The 18,128-nt window shown below is 42.4% G+C and overlaps 1 protein-coding gene across 1 annotated transcript in view; it reads right to left on the bottom strand.

Annotated features, from left to right (window-relative positions):
- The window catches only part of ZMYND11 (zinc finger MYND-type containing 11), a 300,714-nt gene that overhangs the window by 109,125 nt on the left and 173,461 nt on the right, over positions 1 to 18,128 (bottom strand). The window contains exon 9 of the mRNA XM_030198790.1: positions 10,776 to 10,853. Coding sequence (XP_030054650.1) covers positions 10,776 to 10,853 — 78 coding nt within the window. The remainder of the gene's footprint in view (positions 1 to 10,775; positions 10,854 to 18,128) is intronic.

Genomic DNA, 18,128 nt, shown 5'->3' with positions numbered 1-18,128 from the left:
ACTTATTTGTTTGCAGTATTGGAGGCCTATGGGATCACAGGCTCATTTGCGAGGACAGTAAGAACTTTGTATACAAATCCGCAGGCTCAGATATTTGCTAATGGACTACGGTCTGACTGGTTCCCAATAAAGAGAGGCACGAGACAAGGATGCCCATTGTCGCCTCTACTTTTCATATTGGCATTGGACCCTCTCCTCAGAGAAATCCAATACAATACTGATATTCAGGGAGTCAAGATACGCGACCATAGTTTTAAAACAGCAGCCTTCGCGGATGATCTACTGGTATTAATCACTGATCCAAAACGATCTCTGCCACACCTTATGGAAAGTTTAAAGGAGTACGGGGACTATTCAGGATTCAGATTGAATCTCCTGAAGTCTGAAGCACTAGCTAGTCATGCAGAACTCGAGGGAGAGTGGGGAGATAGGTTCCCTATAAGGTGGGCAAGGGGTTCCTTTAGGTATCTGGGAATACAGCTCCCTATGGACACCAGACAAATTTATGACTTGAATGTCGCTAAATTACTAAAAGATACTCAGGAGCAATTATCCCGTTGGGCTGGGCTGCCTGTGTCCCTTATGGGCAGGATACAACTATTTCGAATGATACTTTTCCCGCGTTGGCTTTATGCACTGCAAGCGTTACCGTTACGCCTGGGAAGGCGAGAGTTGGTAGCTTTGCGAAGACTAGTAGTGAAGTATTGCTGGGCTGGTAGAAAACCTAGGATGAAGTGGCAATATCTAATAGGAAATTGGAGGCAGGGAGGGTTAGGCATCCCAGACATGAGGATATATAATCAGGCATGTTTATTGAGGCATTTGAGGGATTGGGTCCTTGATACAAACACCTACACAGATGTGAATCTAGAGAGGGCATACTTCCATCCTTGGCACCTGAATTACCTAATCCATGTTAGGAGAAAAGGGCAACTACCGGAAAAAGCTAAAGATAGTATGTTGCTGGGACCGCTATGGCACGTGTGGCGAGAACTGGTACAGAGGTGGGGTCAGGATCCAACGGTTAGCAGACTATTACCTCTTGTTGGGAATAAGGACTTTACACCGGGCAGTGATAATGCAGTGTTTCGCACACTTCAAGGTCAAGGGGTGGAACTATTGGGTAGTTTTCTCAGAGACGATAATACTGTGATTTCCATAGTTGACTTTCAATGTAAGTGTTCAGGGGGGGCCATTGGGGATATTGGCTTATCAGCTCGCCCATTACATACTTAGCATCCCAAAGGAAGGATTAACTTATAGATTTGAGACTAAGCTGAGGGAGTTTTTGGAAGGGGATGCGTTGGGACAGGTCTCTGTATCTTGGTTTGTTAGAGAGCTGGAGAAAGGGCTACCACAGAAGAGGGTAATTGAGGTGGCGATGAAGTGGGGAACTGAAATTCATTGGAATATCTCTGAACACCATTTACAACAATCATTGAGGGGCATGCAGAAGGTGATACATAGTGCAGAGTTGCAAGAGTGCCACTATAGAATAATACATAGAGCATACCTCTCTCCCAGAAGGGCATTTCATGCACGGGTGGCAGAAACGGATGGGTGCCTAAAATGTGGACAGGGCGGTGCAAATTTAACACACTGTATATGGCAATGTGCGACCATAAAGGCATTTTGGGGGAGAATAGGCCAATTTGTAAGGGAGGTTACAGGATGCCCAGTTCTAATTACGTTTGAAAGAATGCTGCTGAGTGTGCCTGAGCAATGGGGAGTAGGGACACAGGGAGAAAGAATGTTCGTGAGTAAATCCTGTATAGTGGGGAAAAAATGTATTATGAATCATTGGATACTGGACACCCCCCCTTCTTACTGGTACTGGTGAAATAAAATGCATCAATTGATGTTATGGGAAGCGAGAGGGGCGAGAGTGACACCAAAAGCACGGTTTTTGACGGTGTGGGGACAGTACATAAATATGATTTCACCGAAAGCAAGAAGTCAAGTGCTTAATGGGCTGCCATGGGGAAATGGAGAAGATAGGTCGAGATAAGGAGGAACCATGCAACAAGGGGGGGGGCTGGGAGGGGGGAAAGGGAGAAACATATGATTTGGTCAATAAGATTGAGACTAAAGTATGCTTGATGATAAAATCTTTGAACCATCAGAATGTATGTCAAGGGAATGGGGGGGGGAGAGGGGAGGTAGGGAGGGGGGGAGAAAGAGGATCGTTGATAAACCAGTTTATGTTATTCTACTGTTGATAGCATTATGATAGGAAATGATGTGCAATTGGATTAAGTGTGGTACTATTTTGGAGTATACTCAATAAAAATGCTTTAAACTAAACAGGGGGGGGGGGGGGGGAGAAAATGATGTTAGAAAATATTGATGATGAGTTACGATGTATGTATGCAACTGTGACCTGTTCTTATGTTTACAAAGTGTTTGAATTTACTGATTATGTTCATAATGTTTATTATCATCAATAAAAACCGTTGAAACATAACTCTAACACCCAAATAGTAATTCACATGGACTTCTGAGCGCCATCCTTCGACATGCTCTTCACCAGCCAATCGTTGAGACAGGGGTACACATGGACACCAAGTCTGAATAGCGACACTGCGATTACAGCAAGACACTTGGTGAAAACCAGAAGAGCTGATGCGAGGCCAAAAAGCAACACCTCCTGTGAGCAGGAAGTATCTGGATGTGAGTGTAAGCATACTTTAAATCCAGGGAGCATAGCCAATCGGTCTCCTGAATCATGTGGAGAAAGGTGCTCAAAGAAACCAGATTTATTCAGGGCCCTTAGGTCTAGGATGGGATGCATCCCCCCTGTTTTCTTTTGCATAAGGAAGTACATGGAATAGAATCCCTTCCCTTCTTCCCCTGGTGGAACAGACTCGATCGCATTTGCCTCTAGAAGGGCGGAGAGTTCCTCTGCAAGTACCTGCTTGTGCTGAGAGCTGAAGTGATTTGCTCTCAGTGGGCAATCTGGCAGTCTCTTCCTCCAACACAGGGTGTAACTGAGATAGACTATTTGAAGAAGCCACCTCTCTTGAAAAAACTTCAGCCCCAACCCCCCCCCCCCCCCCCCCGACCAGCAAGTCATCCGGGATGGTCATTTTTACAGCAGCTATGCTCTGCTGGAGCCAGTCAAAAATATCATCCCCTGCTTTGACTGGGGAGCTGAGTCTTGGGCGCACGCTGTTGATGAAAATGAGCGTGCTGGGGTTGAGCCTACTGAGGCTGGTGAGAAAAAGTGGTGTACCTATGACTCTGAGTAATAAGTATTCCTCTTAAACTTGCCAAGAAACCTCCTAGATAAGGAGGTAGCTGCAGAAGACGCCAGGCGGGACAGAGTATTGAGCTGGCGAACAGAATTGGCCTGCTATGGAGAGAAAGAGTGTCTGCTAAAACAGACATACTATGTACCAAGGACCACAAGTACAGGCTCGTGTATGGCTGGTATGATTGGATAAGGGAGATGATCATAGAGGCCTGACACATCTTCCGCCCAAAAGAATCCAGGGTTGTAGCATCTCTGCCAGGGGGTGCCTGAACATAATCCACAGAATTCCTGGACCTTTTGAGTGCTGGTTCCACCACTAGGGAATGATGAGGCAACTGAGGTCTATCAAACCCAGGGAAAGACTGAATCCAGTACATAGTGTCAATCTTCTTGGAAAGGAGAGGAACCGACCGAGGGGACTCCCAGTTCTTCACCTGAAAGTCATGTAAGATCTCGTGAAGCGAGACCATCACAGCCTCTCTAGGAAGAGACTCGTAGTTCAGGACCTCAAGCATCTTAGCTCTGGATTCGTCCTCCACTTCCAAAGGTACTAGAATGACATTTATTTCCTTAATAAAAGATGGGAAGGAAAGGCCCTCAGGTGGAGACTTTCTCCTCTCCTGTGGAGAGAAGGGATCAAACAGGATGCCATAAGACGACTTCTCCAAGAAGTACCGTGGATCTTCCTCTGACTCTCATGAATGCTCCTCATTGGTGTCAGCCAGGAACTCCTCATGGGAGGGCTGAGACTGATCCTGCCTCCATGAAGAGGAACGATGTTTCCGAGAGGGGCAGCGAGGTGTTAGCTCCAGCTTCGACTCCAGCGAAGCTTACTCTACCGACATCGAGGGGTGTCAACATGGCTGCAGTGAACACAGAGGCCACAAGTGGCACCGGCATTGAAGACCTCACAGCAGGCCGAATGCCACGCAGGACAGCAGCAAGAAGCATGGCAGGCGCAAGCACCCAAGATGCTGAGGAACTGTATAAATCCCACCAAAATCTCAGAAAGCAAGGCCTGGAGATGCTCATGAAGGGCCGATATTGGGAAAAGCTGGGGCGTCTGGTGCATGGAAACCCACGCATTGGCACCTCCTCTATGAAGGGGAAAGTGGTCCTCTCAGTGCAGACGCTTCTCTGGTGCTGGGGAATCCCTCGGTTCCCTGGAGCTCCAGGCACCATGCTAACTAGTTACGTGACACCCTGCATCCAACTTCTTAGAGGGACAAGTGGTGTTCAGCCACACAAGAAGAGGATTAAATTGGAGGGGGGGGGGTGCTATATGATAAAGAGCGAATTCAGTCAAATAAAATAAACATTACACATAAAACAGATAGCAGCATGGAATCATTATGGATAGACATTCCATTTGTGAAGGGAAGGAGTATTCTTGTAGGGTTGTACTAGAACAAATAGATGAAGAAATGTTTATAAAGATTAGGAAAGCAGGCAAATTGGGCAATACTGTAATAATGGGTGATTTCAATTACCAACACTGCAAAGTTAGTTCACATATACTTAATATTCGAAGGCTAGTCTTGTGTATTTCAATGAAAGAATGGTGGAGAAAAAAAAGACTTCAGTACTATCGCAGGCACCTCAGTTTGAAAGAAACACCTTCGTAAATAAAGAGGACTCCTTTTAATCATAAGTCTACAAAAAAAAAAACCTCTACTCCCAAATATATATTCATGAAAGAAAAACAAGACCACCTTTCAAGAATACCAAAAGGACGAGACTCAATTTTATAGCGAGTATCTTGAAAAAATCTTAACTTATCTTGGATGGTAGAAGTATTTCTTATCACATGCCTTTTAATTGTAGTAATAATCCACAGATATCCCAACAGGGAAGCCCTGTTTCGCCTTTATCAGGCTGCTTCTGGAGATGATACTTCTTCAATCAATAAACATCCAAGACCACATATATTCTCCACCCAATTAGTCTCTAGTGGCACTTTACAAAATGGCAATTGGCTTCTTGCAGACGCCAAGGATTTATACCTTGCGTGCAATGTTCTACTTTTAGACGTCATTGCATGCCAATTATGTAAATGATTACAGAAAGGCTTTCCATTTGATGGAGACATTCAAACCTTTGGTATCACTATTTGCAATACAAATATCCATCTCTGCTCCTTTTGTCTGAGTAAACGTCATATATCTCCTCTTCTTTCTGTAACTCTTATTGTTCCAAAACAATGCAATGTAAATCAGAAAAGGTATGTTGTTTCTCAAAAAAAAAAAAATGAGACACCAATGTTCATAAGTCTTCCGTGCCTGTATGCAGTGCCTATGCTCTATGAGATGAGTCTTTAAAGGATGAGATGTTTGTCCCACGTAATATAAATTGCATGGGCAACACAAAAGATATATCACATTTTCAGACATGCAGGTTGTACTAACTGTGAGAGGATATGTTTTGCCTGTATGAACATCCACAAAATCACTAGAATCCACCATAATAGAGCACACTGAACAACAACCACAAGCCTTGTGGTGTCCCCGTCTATCAAAAGGAAGAGCTTCACGATTTCAGATTTCTGCAGTACATGTCATTTAAATTGTTGTTCCATTGAAATGCAATAAGAATTCTTAAGTTCTGGAAACAAGGGTAAACATTCAACATTGAAATATGTTTTTTAATATCCTTTATCATTGTGTTTGTATGTGTTTTGTATTTTGTCACAAATGTCAAAACTTCTTTAATTCGCTGATCAATCCGTGGATGTAATAACCACTTTCTATGATTATACAAGGCTCTCGTTTTAGGTTTGTTCATCGAATGTTTTGGATATCCCCTGTCCATCAGTTTCTCTTGTAAATTCCTAGCGTGATGTTGATAACTGGAGATTGAGGAGCAAATTTTGCGATAACCTAAGAACTATGCAAAAGGTATATTAGATCTGCAATGACAGGGATACATGCTGTTGAATTGCAATGTAGTATTTCTATCTGTGGGTTTGACAAACTCTAAAGTTTCCAATTTTCCCTGGTTAGCAGTAATCCACACATCCAGAAATACAGTTCCAGAATAACTATAATTTACATCAAACTTAATCGTGTCATGGCAGCTGTTCAAGTAATCCACAAATTGTGCCAATTGTTGCTGTGTGCCCCTCCACAACATAAAAATATCATCAATGTATCGCCACCAACATATTGCCAATGTGAACCATCTCGATGTATAAATCCATTTAGTCTCAAAGGACTCCATGAATAAATTGGCAATAGTGGGAGAGCAGGCGGCACCCATGGACACACCAGTTTTCTGGATGTAATATTTATGATCACACGTAAAGTAATTTCACGTTAGTTACCTGAATAAGAGCCAAAAGAAAATCCGTGGGGACTAAATGCGGACGTTGTCTATCATCTAATATGTTTTCTAATATTTGCAAAACCTCATCCCGAGGAATACAAGTGTAGAGAGAACGTACGTCCAGTGTAATCAAAAGAACTATAGGATCAATCTCCATATTTAAGGATTCCAACAGACGTAAAAAATGGGAACTGTCTTGTACATAGGAACGTAATGAAGAAAGGCAGGGCTGCAAGATCTTATCGATATATTTAGCTGGTCGTTCCAGTAACAAATCCCGAGCTGAGACAATTGGACGTCCCGGTGGGGCTTGAATATTTTTATAAATCTTCGGCAGAGTATATAGTACCGGAACCTTAAAGAATCAGCAGTTTAAGAATGCATATTCCTTGTTGGTAAGAAATCCAGCTAGTCTGCCTCTATTTGTGATCCCTGCTATAAGCCCTTGTATTTGTTCCGAGGAATCCTGCTCCACTTCCAAGTAGGTCCGACAACTGACGTCTAATTTCAGACATGTAATCCTCAGTGTTCTGAATGACAGCACCCCCTTTGTTTGCACGTCTAATAACAACTGTAAAGTCCTGTTTTAAATCATGTAAAGCAGCATGTTCCTTTTTACTTAAATTAAGTTTACCTTTAGGTAATTGAGATTCTACTCGTTCTAAATCTCGCATTTTGCACCTTTTGAAAGTTGACAAAACTGCATCCAAAGGACCTGTAGGAGTCCATTTAGATGGTTCGCTCACTATGGATCTAATCCAAAAAATCTTCTTGTCTCTCCGAATCAAAAAACAGTTTAAGATTTAATTTGCAAATTAATTTTTCAATCTCCATTCTAAACTAAAAAGAATCATGAAATCCCATAGGGATAAAAGAAAGACCTTTCGACAATACACTTATTTCATCCTTAGTAAGGTTTTTTTTTTTTTTTTTAAGAAATATTCACCACTGCTGGTTGTGGTGTTGTGATTGTGTTTGTGGTCATTGATTCATGCCTCGATTTGATTTGCTGCGTGGTTTCCATGTTTTTCCTATGTGTCTTGCACCCGGGTCTCTTACGGAATCCCCAGGTGGATACAGGCATACAGGCACGGAAGACTTATGAACCACTGATGTCTCATTTTTGTAGAAACAACATACCTTTTCTGATTGACATTGTATTGTTTTGGAACAAATCAGTTACAGAAAGAAGAGGAAACATACAACGTTTTCTCAGACAAAAGGAGCAGAGATGGATATTTGTATTGCAAACAGTGATACCTGGCCTGCAATGTGTCCTGAAAGGCTAGAAGACGAACAGCACCAAAAGCAGATCCACGCAGGAGATCGGCTACACCGTCCCCTGTGCCATCCACCACCCTGGAGACGGAAGGAGGAAGCAAAGGGCCTTCCAGTCCGAGAGACTCGCACCCGTGACCACCACCATCCACTGTGGAGGCGCCAAGGCATCCCTTCCACAGGGAGGAATTGCGAAGCCACCAGTTCATGCGCCGGCGTACCAAGAACAGCCACTGAAGACACTGCTGACACTTCTGGAACACAGGAGACCACCCGTCCAGAAGCAAGAGCTGTAGATGTTGTCTATGAGCAACGCCCACAGCACTACCTCCAAAGTGTCCGTCACAGAGCCCAAGATATGAATGTACAGCCAGACCAGAGGACTCAGCGCCCCGAGCAGACTGTGCACCCAAGTCTGAACCTAGATCCTCCAGTCCTCGGTCAAGAAAAAAAATCATACCAGAGCTGTCAGGTGGGACGAGGTGGCTCATTTGAAGGGTGACCACCCAGCTCAAGGATTCCAAGAAGACGCGGGAAGATAAACTCTTGGATCTCACCTAGAGTGAGGTGCACTCTGATGCTGTCCTTCCGGAGAATGCCACAAAATTCCCAAACCTAGGAAAAGGTGAATGGAGCCATATCCATGCTGACAGGCAAAGCCTGGAATTGAACATGAGGGCTCAGAACGGCCAAACAGAGAAACCGCAGATGATGGTGCCCAAGAGGAAAGAAAAGAAATGCTTCCTAAGAGAGAAGTGCAGGGAAAATTGAAGTATCTCTGAATATAGCTAGCTGTCCAATATAAAGAAAAAGTGCAATAAGAAGAGCCTTAGAGCCACTGCAACTGCAACAAACAGCTAGCTAGAAGTGCCACAGATACAGTGGAAGCTGGAGCTGGAATGCAATAGTTTGGTCAGTCAGACAGCAAAACTAGAAGAGCAGAGCTGCTGTGGGAAACCACCACCGTGAACTTTTTTGTTGTGTTTTGTGTTTTTTTTGACTAGGGTTCCCCCCCCCCCCCCCTTCGGACTTTCTTCTCAGTGTGCATATTTGGTCTGGCCCATTGTTGAATCAATCTGGTCCATTGCCAATTTCCTGCCGGCTACTGCCAACTCCCAGAACCTCATGACCTCGCCACCCTCTTCCTCTAGATTGAGCCCCCTCATTCTATTAAAAAAAAAAAAAAAACCACAACAACAACTTTGAGTTAACTCAAACTATCCTCAGTACTAGTATAGTTGCTGGAGGCCAATTTAAAACTTACTTTTTAGAAACAACCTCTTATCTTCTAACTTCCTCATCCAAAGATAAATACTATTACAATCCTTTTCGTCATATCAATATTTTTGTAATAGTCTTCAATTCAGATTTAAATTTCTTCACAGGATTTCAATAAACAATCATAATGCACTTCAAAAATCACTTAACCGCTGCTTTCAACATCATTAAATGCTGATCCATCTCTTAACAGCATAGTTATTAGTTGACTCAATCATCAGTAACATTAAATAGCACTTAATATCCAGTGTACCTGAATGTAACTCACCTTGAGCTACTACTGAAAAAGGTGTGAGCAAAATCTAAATAAATAAATAAATTCAATGAACATTTAACATCCTGTTTCATTTATTCAAAAAAACCCCATCATTATTGAACTGTGGCTCTTTAATAATCCTTCAATGAGGAATGGCTTCATGTTTACAGTATTCAATGTTGCTCTATGTAACGTTAATCTAACTAATTTCTTAATAGAATTGGTTAACTCTGACCAAGTAGAAAGGCCTTCAGAATCAGTGGATTGAATTAGGGTTTGAGCACTTAATAGCTCACTTGCTCTCTCAGTTGAATAACTTATCCCACTTTGCCAAGAGCCAGATGCCATTAGGTACTACTATTCTTGAACACAAAATCACCTCATCATAAATGTGGCAACAATGACAAACCGCTCAATCTAAATGTTTTGCCCATCAATCAGCGGACTAATATATTAAAAGGAGAAAAAGGACCTTGAACCTTTCATGGCTTGTTGCTGTTACAAATTTTTTAAAGCTTTGAGCCATGAGTTATAATCTCAACTCTGAAAACACATTTTCCATATTTTTAAACAAACATTCAATTTAATATCAGTGTGCAAAATATCTTACCATGTGTTGTTGATGCAAGTTATTGTAATTTGTTTTATATTCTGTACATTATTATGTTTTATTCACTTTGTTTGTTTGTAAGACACACTGAACTTGAGTCTATTTTGGGCTAATGTGGGGTATAAATGTCATGAATAAATAAAATAAATAAATAAATAGTATATAAACGCCAACAAGAGACAAAATTTGATTAAACAAACTGGTCTGAGTTGTAAATAAAAATACTGGGCCAGATTCTATATATGGCGCCTGAAAAATCAATGTGGAACAAATTTCTGCGTAAGCGTATTTTATAAGAGGTATGTAGATTTAGGCACGGTATATAGAACATGCTTAGTTGATATCCCAGCACCTAGAACTATGCACATCAATTTACACCAAGAAAAATTTGGAATAAATACCGGCATGTAGATTTAGGCGCAGGGAACCATATTCTATAACAGTGCATGTAAATTTTGGAACACCCATTTCCCCACCCATAACAATGCCCATTTTTGGCTGTGCGCATTAGAATATAGGTACTCTGGGTTACAGAATACACTTAGCAAATTGTGCACATAAATTCTAATTATTGCTAATTAGTGCTCATTATCGCTTGTTAAGTGCTGTTGTCAACACTGATTAACTTAAGCCAATTAAGTTACATGCGTATTGTTATAGAACACACTTGGATTCTGGCGCAAAGCACAAGGCGCGATACACACAATCTAGGGAATTATGTATAAAAATTAACAGTCAGTAACTCAAGCTAAAAACTTAAAGATATGATAAAAACATACACAAGGGTAGCAGAACCAGTTGTCAGGACGTGCATTTGATAAATAGAAACAGTTCTTGCAAAGCTGTAGTTCATCCAGCTGAAAAATAGAAAAGAAGAGGTTTGTGAAATATAAGGATGACAGCTATAAAGTATCACTCCTTAGGAGTATGGTGAGAGTTCACAGCATTTAGTTTTCTATACAAAGAACAAGCAATGTAAAGAATCCTGCTAAGTTATATATAGAAATCAGCAAGTGATGCATACCAGAAATATGTAGAGCTGAACAGACATAAGCCACCATGTAAAAATTCCACACAGGCACCTATTTTATTGAGGCAACAACGATGTCTCCATACCTTTATGAATTAGGCTCAGCCAATGACCCCAGCTGTACACAAATTCTCACACAAATGTATATCTACTCTGAAGATGCAAATGTGTGTGTGTCCTCTATGTGCAAATGAGGTTATTTTAGGGAACCTCTACACCTACATGAAGGCGTAGGTATAATCTTGTGAAGCACCTACTTTTTATTTGCATACACCCATACATAGTTCATAAGAGCTATTTTCCATGTGTAAAGCATGTTTTATATATGGAAAACTGCATGGGTGTATAAATACATACGAACATCTATGCAGACACAAGCAAGCAAACCTTTATGCAAACTGTATGCTGGGGGCGAAGTTTGGGCAGAGCTGCGATGTACATGCCTACTTTATAAACAATATGTACACCTGTTTGGGTCATATGTAATTTTGTTCAAGTGCATTTGAGCACTATTGGGAATTACTGTAGGCACTAATTTTACAAAGACACATAAGTGTCTATATCACCTTTATAATAAAAAGGCACAAAATAAGCACAAAATTATTTACTGGCTCCCTGTTATAAAATTATCCCTATAATGGAGGCTAAAATCTTAATGAGACAGGACACATAAGAAAACAACAATAAGGCTTTGAACTACGACAGAAGGGCCATGAGGTTTAAAGCAAGTGGTTGGTTATAGATGAGATTAAACTGAGGATTTTGACAGAATATCATTAAGGGCCCCGTTTACAAAGTGTGCTAGCGCTTTTAGAACACGCTAACCCTGTAGATACCCATAATATTCTGATGAGCACCTACACGGTTAGCACATGCTAAAAAACGCTAGCACACCTTAGTAAATGATCAAGGCCAGACCATTTTTCTAAACCAGCACAATCATCTTCAAAATACCTATTGGCATGTCACCCGACTACACGCTAGATATGATCAAACTATCACCAAGAAATGCAAACCCAGGAACCAGAGGTTACCTACTACTCCACCTGCCCAACTGCAAAAATGTATTATACAAGTCCACCTACATGGCGGGATTTAGCTACCTGGGCTCAAAATGGTGGAACTCAATTTCCATAGTCATAAGCAGCATCAAAAACTACCTCCAGTTCAGAAAAGACCTAAAGACCTACTTCTTCAGGAAATTCTATGAGTAAAATATGCACTAATCATTCTGGAACAAAACCACAACCTCTAACTGTAACACATCTTTTCATTTAAGAAACAAACTAAAACACATCTTCTCGTGAAACCCAATGACTATTCCATATGCACTAATATTTATCTAGCCAACCACTATAAAACACAGCATCATACAACCTTGTAAAGGTAACTGAATCAATGTAAACTTTAACAACTATTAAATGTAAGCCACATTGAACTGAAACTCGTTTTTGGATAATTGTGGGATAGAAGTACGAATAAATAAAATAAAATAAAATAAATAAAACAGGGCCCTTTATGTGATAGCTCAATATAAACTCAAAAGAAATGAAAATTCAGAAGTCCTATTTCTAAAATATGCTCCCAGGTACATAATGGGGGAAGACTTAAGTTGGCCCCTTGGAGTTCACTTCTGCTTTCTCGTATGTTAAAGCTAATGAGCCATCTGCTTCATGCAGAGCTGTAGTACAGTGTGCAAGGGAAAACACAAATTTCTGCATAACAGACTAGTCACAGTAGGTTTTTTCTGTAGCAATGTCTCAAAATGGGTTAGTTAGCTTTGCACATACCATCATAGTTACAAACTTTACTCCCAAGAGATGAGTATGTGGACTCAAGCCTGTCATCCTGAAATGTTTTTCACTACACAGAGTTGTTCTGTTAAGGGTTAAATACAAGAACTATAAAGCTTTAAGACAGGGGTGTCCAACCTCAGCCCTCACCAGGTTGGGTCTTCAGGATTTCCCCAATGACTAAGCATGAGAAGTTAATTTGCTCAGGGTGAAATTAATCACCCAACCTAGGAATTTCAACAGGTTCACCGCTTTGGAGGTGACTTGGAGGCTCTCCTAAATAGAAACAGCTCTGATTAACCAGTTGCTCATATAAAGATGCAATCTGATGTCATCATATTGAAGGAACGCTGTGACAACCTCCATGACCTTTGAAAAGGTCCTGGGAGCTGAGGCAAAACCAAAGAGCATCACCTAGAATTGATAATGGCCTCCTAAAACCACAAAATGAAGGAACTATTGATAAGAAGGTCAAATCGGAATATGTAAGTAGGCTTCTTTGAGATCCAGAAAAATAAGAAATTCTGTTGGACAGAGGATACCATTGAGTGAAGAGTCTCCATTCTGAAATGACTCACTCAGAGAGCTCAATTCACCCTCGAAGTCTAGAATAACTTTAAAGGAATCTTCTTTCTTAGGAACTCAAAGTGGGAGTGGAGGAATGTCCTAGTGGTTAGAGCACCGATCTTGAAATCCGGAGGTGGCTGGTTCAAATCCCGATACTGCTCCTTGTGATCTTGGGCAAGTCACTTAACCATTGCCTCAGGTACAAACTTAGATTGTGAGCCCTCCTGGGACAGAGAAATATCCAGTGTACCTGAATGTAACTCACCTTGAGCTACTACTGAAAAAAGTTTGAGCAAAATCTAAATAAATAAATAAAATGGAATACACTCCTTGACCCAAATTGCTCCTGCTCCTCAGCACTGGTATCATCGCTTCTAAAATTATTAGAGCCTCTAAGATGAATCACACAGCTTGCTAGAATTCTGCAAGGCAACTCCAAGCAAGGAGTCTGTAAGGGGTTGAGAATACTCCAGCCTATATCTTTCCTTGATAATCTCCAGAACACATTGATCAAATGTGATTTTGGTTCATTCGAAAAGAAACACTGACAGATTACTACTTATCAAGGTGTCTGATGAACGGACCTGAGGCCCATCACTGTGAGGCTCAGGAGGCATCAGAAGGGAAGGAGTTCTGACCTGAACCTCATCTCCCCAAAAGGAGGGTTACTGCTGCTGAAAACAAGATCACTGAAAAGACCCAGAACAACCCAGCCTACAATACTTCAGGTCTCTAAAGCACGAATGACCAGAAGCAAACCGAGAGGAACTTACGCTTGTCCTTAAGAAGGTGTTAAGGCCTGGATTCCGCTAAATCTTTAACTAACTTCTCAAGATCTTCACCAAAGAAAGCTGTATCTGCCAACCAGTGCCCAAGCCAGAGGAGATGTCACGGTGATGCCGCTAAAACCATTTCCTTCACCAACACTCTAAGTGAGTCACAGGGGGTGTATCTGCCAAATAAGCTAAACCTGCCTCCATCTTAGGAAATTCCAGGGTAAATGAGTGTCCGGTTCCTGCTCAAGGGCACTGGCTTTCTGTTTCCAGTGAAGGCAAGCTCTGACAATGTAAGAAGCACAGGCTTGCACCTGGACTCCTCCTCCTGCTAGTTGGGGGATGGGTCCCAATCAGCAGTCTGTCTTTATTTTTTGGCCACAGTTGTGGCACGTTTCATTTTCTTCTGTTTGCAGGGGTTGGGTCCCCATTGGCAGTCTGTGCTCTTCTTTGTAGTGACTGTGTTAGTTCATCCTCTTTTGCCAGCACACTTGAAATTGCATTGCCACACTTCCCCCACTCTCTTCATCCTTTGTGAAGTGGGGATTGGGAATGCCGTGGCACTGACTTTCTCAGTACCACTATTTTAGGTGGCAGGGCCAGAGTTTCCCTCCATCCTGCAGATTAATGCACTGGGCTCCTCGTGCTTTCATATACTCATGGGTTTATTTATACATACACAAACCTTGTAATACAGATGAACTAACAAAAAGAAAATTGGACGACGCCTCCCCAACAGGTGCTATCACTTCAGCAATATGCACCTAAAGATGCATCTGGTAAACACAGAGGATCCCTAAATGGCAGGAGGATATTTATTTTATTTTGTTGCATTTGTACCCCACATTTTCCCACCTATTTGCAGGCTCAATGTGGCTTACATAGTACCGAGAGGCATAAGCCGCCTCCGGTGATCAAACAAATACAGAGTGATGTGGTAGAGAATGAGATGTATGTGTTACAGACACATAATAGAATCGAGAGAAGAATAATGTTCGTTGCAGGTTTTGGTTTCATTGTGTTGCTGAGTCCAGGCACATAGGTTGGATCAATAAGGTATGCCTTCTCGAATAGATCGGTCTTTAGTGATTTCCGGAAGTTGAGGTGGTCGTGCGTTGTCTTTATGGCTTTTGGTAATGCGTTCCATAGTTGTGTGCTTATACAGGAGAAGCTGGATCCGTGGATTCATTTATACTTGAATCCTTTGCAGCTGGGGTGGTGAAGATTTAGGTATGATCGCGATGATCTAATTGCGTTTCTTTTTGGTAGGTCTATAAGGTCAGACATATAACCTGGGGCTTCACCATAGATAATCTTGTGGACCAGGGTGCAGATTTTGAAAGTAATACGTTGAGTGGGAGCCACTGCAGTTTTTCTCGTAGTGGTTTGGCGCTGTCAAATTGAGATTTTCCAAATATGAGCCTGGCTGCTGTGTTTTGAGCAGTCTGCAGTTTCTTTATGAGTTGTTCTTTGCATCCCGCATAAAGTCCATTGCAATAGTCAGCATGGCTTAGTACCATTGACTGAGCCAGGTTGCAGAAAGTTGCCCTCGGGAAGAATGGATTTACACGTTTAAGTTTCCACATTGAGTGGAACATTTTTTTTGATTGTGTAGTTAACTTGGGCCTCGAGTGTGAGGTTTCGGTCGATTGTGACACCCAGGATTTTCAGGCTGACATAGGGAGGGTGCAATCTGGGGTGACTAAGTTTGTGGGTATATTCGTGTTGTATTGGGATGTGAGGATAAGGCAGTGTGTTTTTTCTGTATTGAGTTTTAGTTGGAATGCGTTTGCCCATGAGTTCATGATATGGAGGCCGAGGCTGATTTCATAGGTGATTTCTGTTAGATTGTGCTGAAAGAGATGTATATTGTGATGTCGTCTGCATAGATGAATGGGTTAAGGCCCTGAGTGGATAAGGACTTGACTAATGGGGTCATCATTAGGCTGAACAGGATCAGTGATAATGGTGATCCTTGAGGTACTCCGCAATCTGCCTTCCAAGGTGACGATATGTTGGAGTTTACTTTCACTTGATATGATCTGGTGGTTAGGAAACCCTTGATCCAACTGAGTATTGTTCCGCTGATCCCGAAGTAGTCTAGGAGTCTTGGAGGGGCATAATTGAACGGGGGCGGCCATCTATATGGGCGGCCATCTCTAAGGCTAGCCCCGTAAAGCGGCATACCTGACCGTATTATCGAAACAAGATGGTCGGCCATCTTTCGTTTTGATAATACGGTCGGGGATGCCCAAATCTCAACATTTGGGCCGCCCATAGAGATAGTCGGCATTAGAGATGGCCGCCATTGGTTTTTGCTGATAATGGAAACTAATGGCGGCCATCTCAAACCTGGCCAAATCCAAGCTCTTTGGTAGTGGGAGGAGTCAGCATTTTTGGTGCACTAGCCCCCCTCACATGTCAGGACACCAACTGGACACCCTAGGGGGCACTGCAGTGGACTTCACAAATTGATCCCAGGTGCATAGCTCCCTTACCTTGGGTGCTGAGCCCCCCAAAAACCCCAAACCCACTACCCACAACTGTACAACACTACCATAGCCTTTAAAGGGTAAAGGAAAGGGGGGCATCTACATGTGGGTACAGTGGGTTTCAGGTGGATTTTGGAGGGCTCCCATTTACCACCACAAGTGTAACAGGTAGGGGGGATGGGCCTGGGTCTGCCTGCTTGAAGTGCACTCCAGTACCCACTAAAAACTGCTCCAGGGACCTGCACATAGTGCCGTGACGGAGCTGGGTATGACATTTGAGGCTGGCACAAAAAAGTTTATTTTTTTGGGGGGTGGGAGGGGGTTGGTGACCACTGGAGGAGTAAGGGGGGGGGTGATCCCCGATTCCCTCCGGTGGTCATCTGGTCAGTTGGGGCACTTTTTTTGAGGCTTGGTCCTAAAAATAAATGGACCAAGTAAAGCCGTCAGAGCTGGCCTTTTTTCCATTATCGGCCGAAGCTGGCCATCTCATAACCACGCCCCCGTCCCGCCTTCAGTATCCTACCAACACGCCCCCTTTAACATTGGCTGGCCCGTGATGGAAAGCAGTTGAAGTCGGCCAAAATCGTCTTTCTATTATACCGATTTGGCTGAGTTTAGGAGAAGGCCGGCCATCTCCCAATTTGTGTCGGAAGATGGCCGGCCTTCTCCTTCGAAAATAAGCAGGTTAGTAATACACTATGGTTTACCATGTCAAATGCACTGGACATGTCGAATTGGAGGAGAAGTATGCTTTTGCCTGCTGCTATTTCCTGTTTGAATTTGGCCAGGAGGGTGGTTAGCACTGTTTCGGTGCTGTGGCGGGGGCGGAATCCTGATTGTGATTCATGCAGTTTTGAGAATTTGTGTATGTAATCGGTCAATTGTTTGGTTACCATACTTTCCATCAGCTTGACTGCTAGTGGGATAGATGCTACTGGACGGTAATTGGTGAGATCGATTGTTTTTTTTTTTTCTTAGTGTCTTTTGGTAAGGGGGTGAGTAGAATGTCGCTGTTTTCCTTTGGGAAGAGCCCTTGTTGGAGCATGTAGTTTAAGTGGGATGTGATATCTGTTATGAAGCAATCGGGGGCAGATTTTAAAAGGTAGCTGGGGCAGGTGTCCAGTTTGCAGTGCTTGTTGGCGGCTCTGTTGATCGCATGGGCCATTGTTTTGGCAGTGAGGAGAGCGAATTTTGACCAGGTTCGATCTGCTGGATATTCTCCTAAGGTTGGGTCTAATCCATTGATGAAATTTTCAATGTCAGTAGTGTTCCGGGGAAGACTGTTTCGTAGTTTTACAATTTTTTCATTTAAGTATTTTGCAAGGTTGTCTGCCGATGGGATGTCTGATTTGGTTGTGGTGACTGAGGTAGTGTCCAGTAGTTTATCTATGAGTTGGTATAGTTTTTTTGTGTCTTTGTGATCTGGTCCTGCTTTGGTTTTGTAGCATGACCTTTTGGCTTGTCTTATTGTGTATTT

Source organism: Microcaecilia unicolor, chromosome 1 (assembly GCF_901765095.1).
Source record: "Microcaecilia unicolor chromosome 1, aMicUni1.1, whole genome shotgun sequence".
NCBI classification, from domain to species: Eukaryota; Metazoa; Chordata; class Amphibia; order Gymnophiona; family Siphonopidae; genus Microcaecilia; species Microcaecilia unicolor.
Note: the sequence above shows the minus strand (reverse complement) of the source record. Positions and strands in the feature narration are given on the sequence as shown.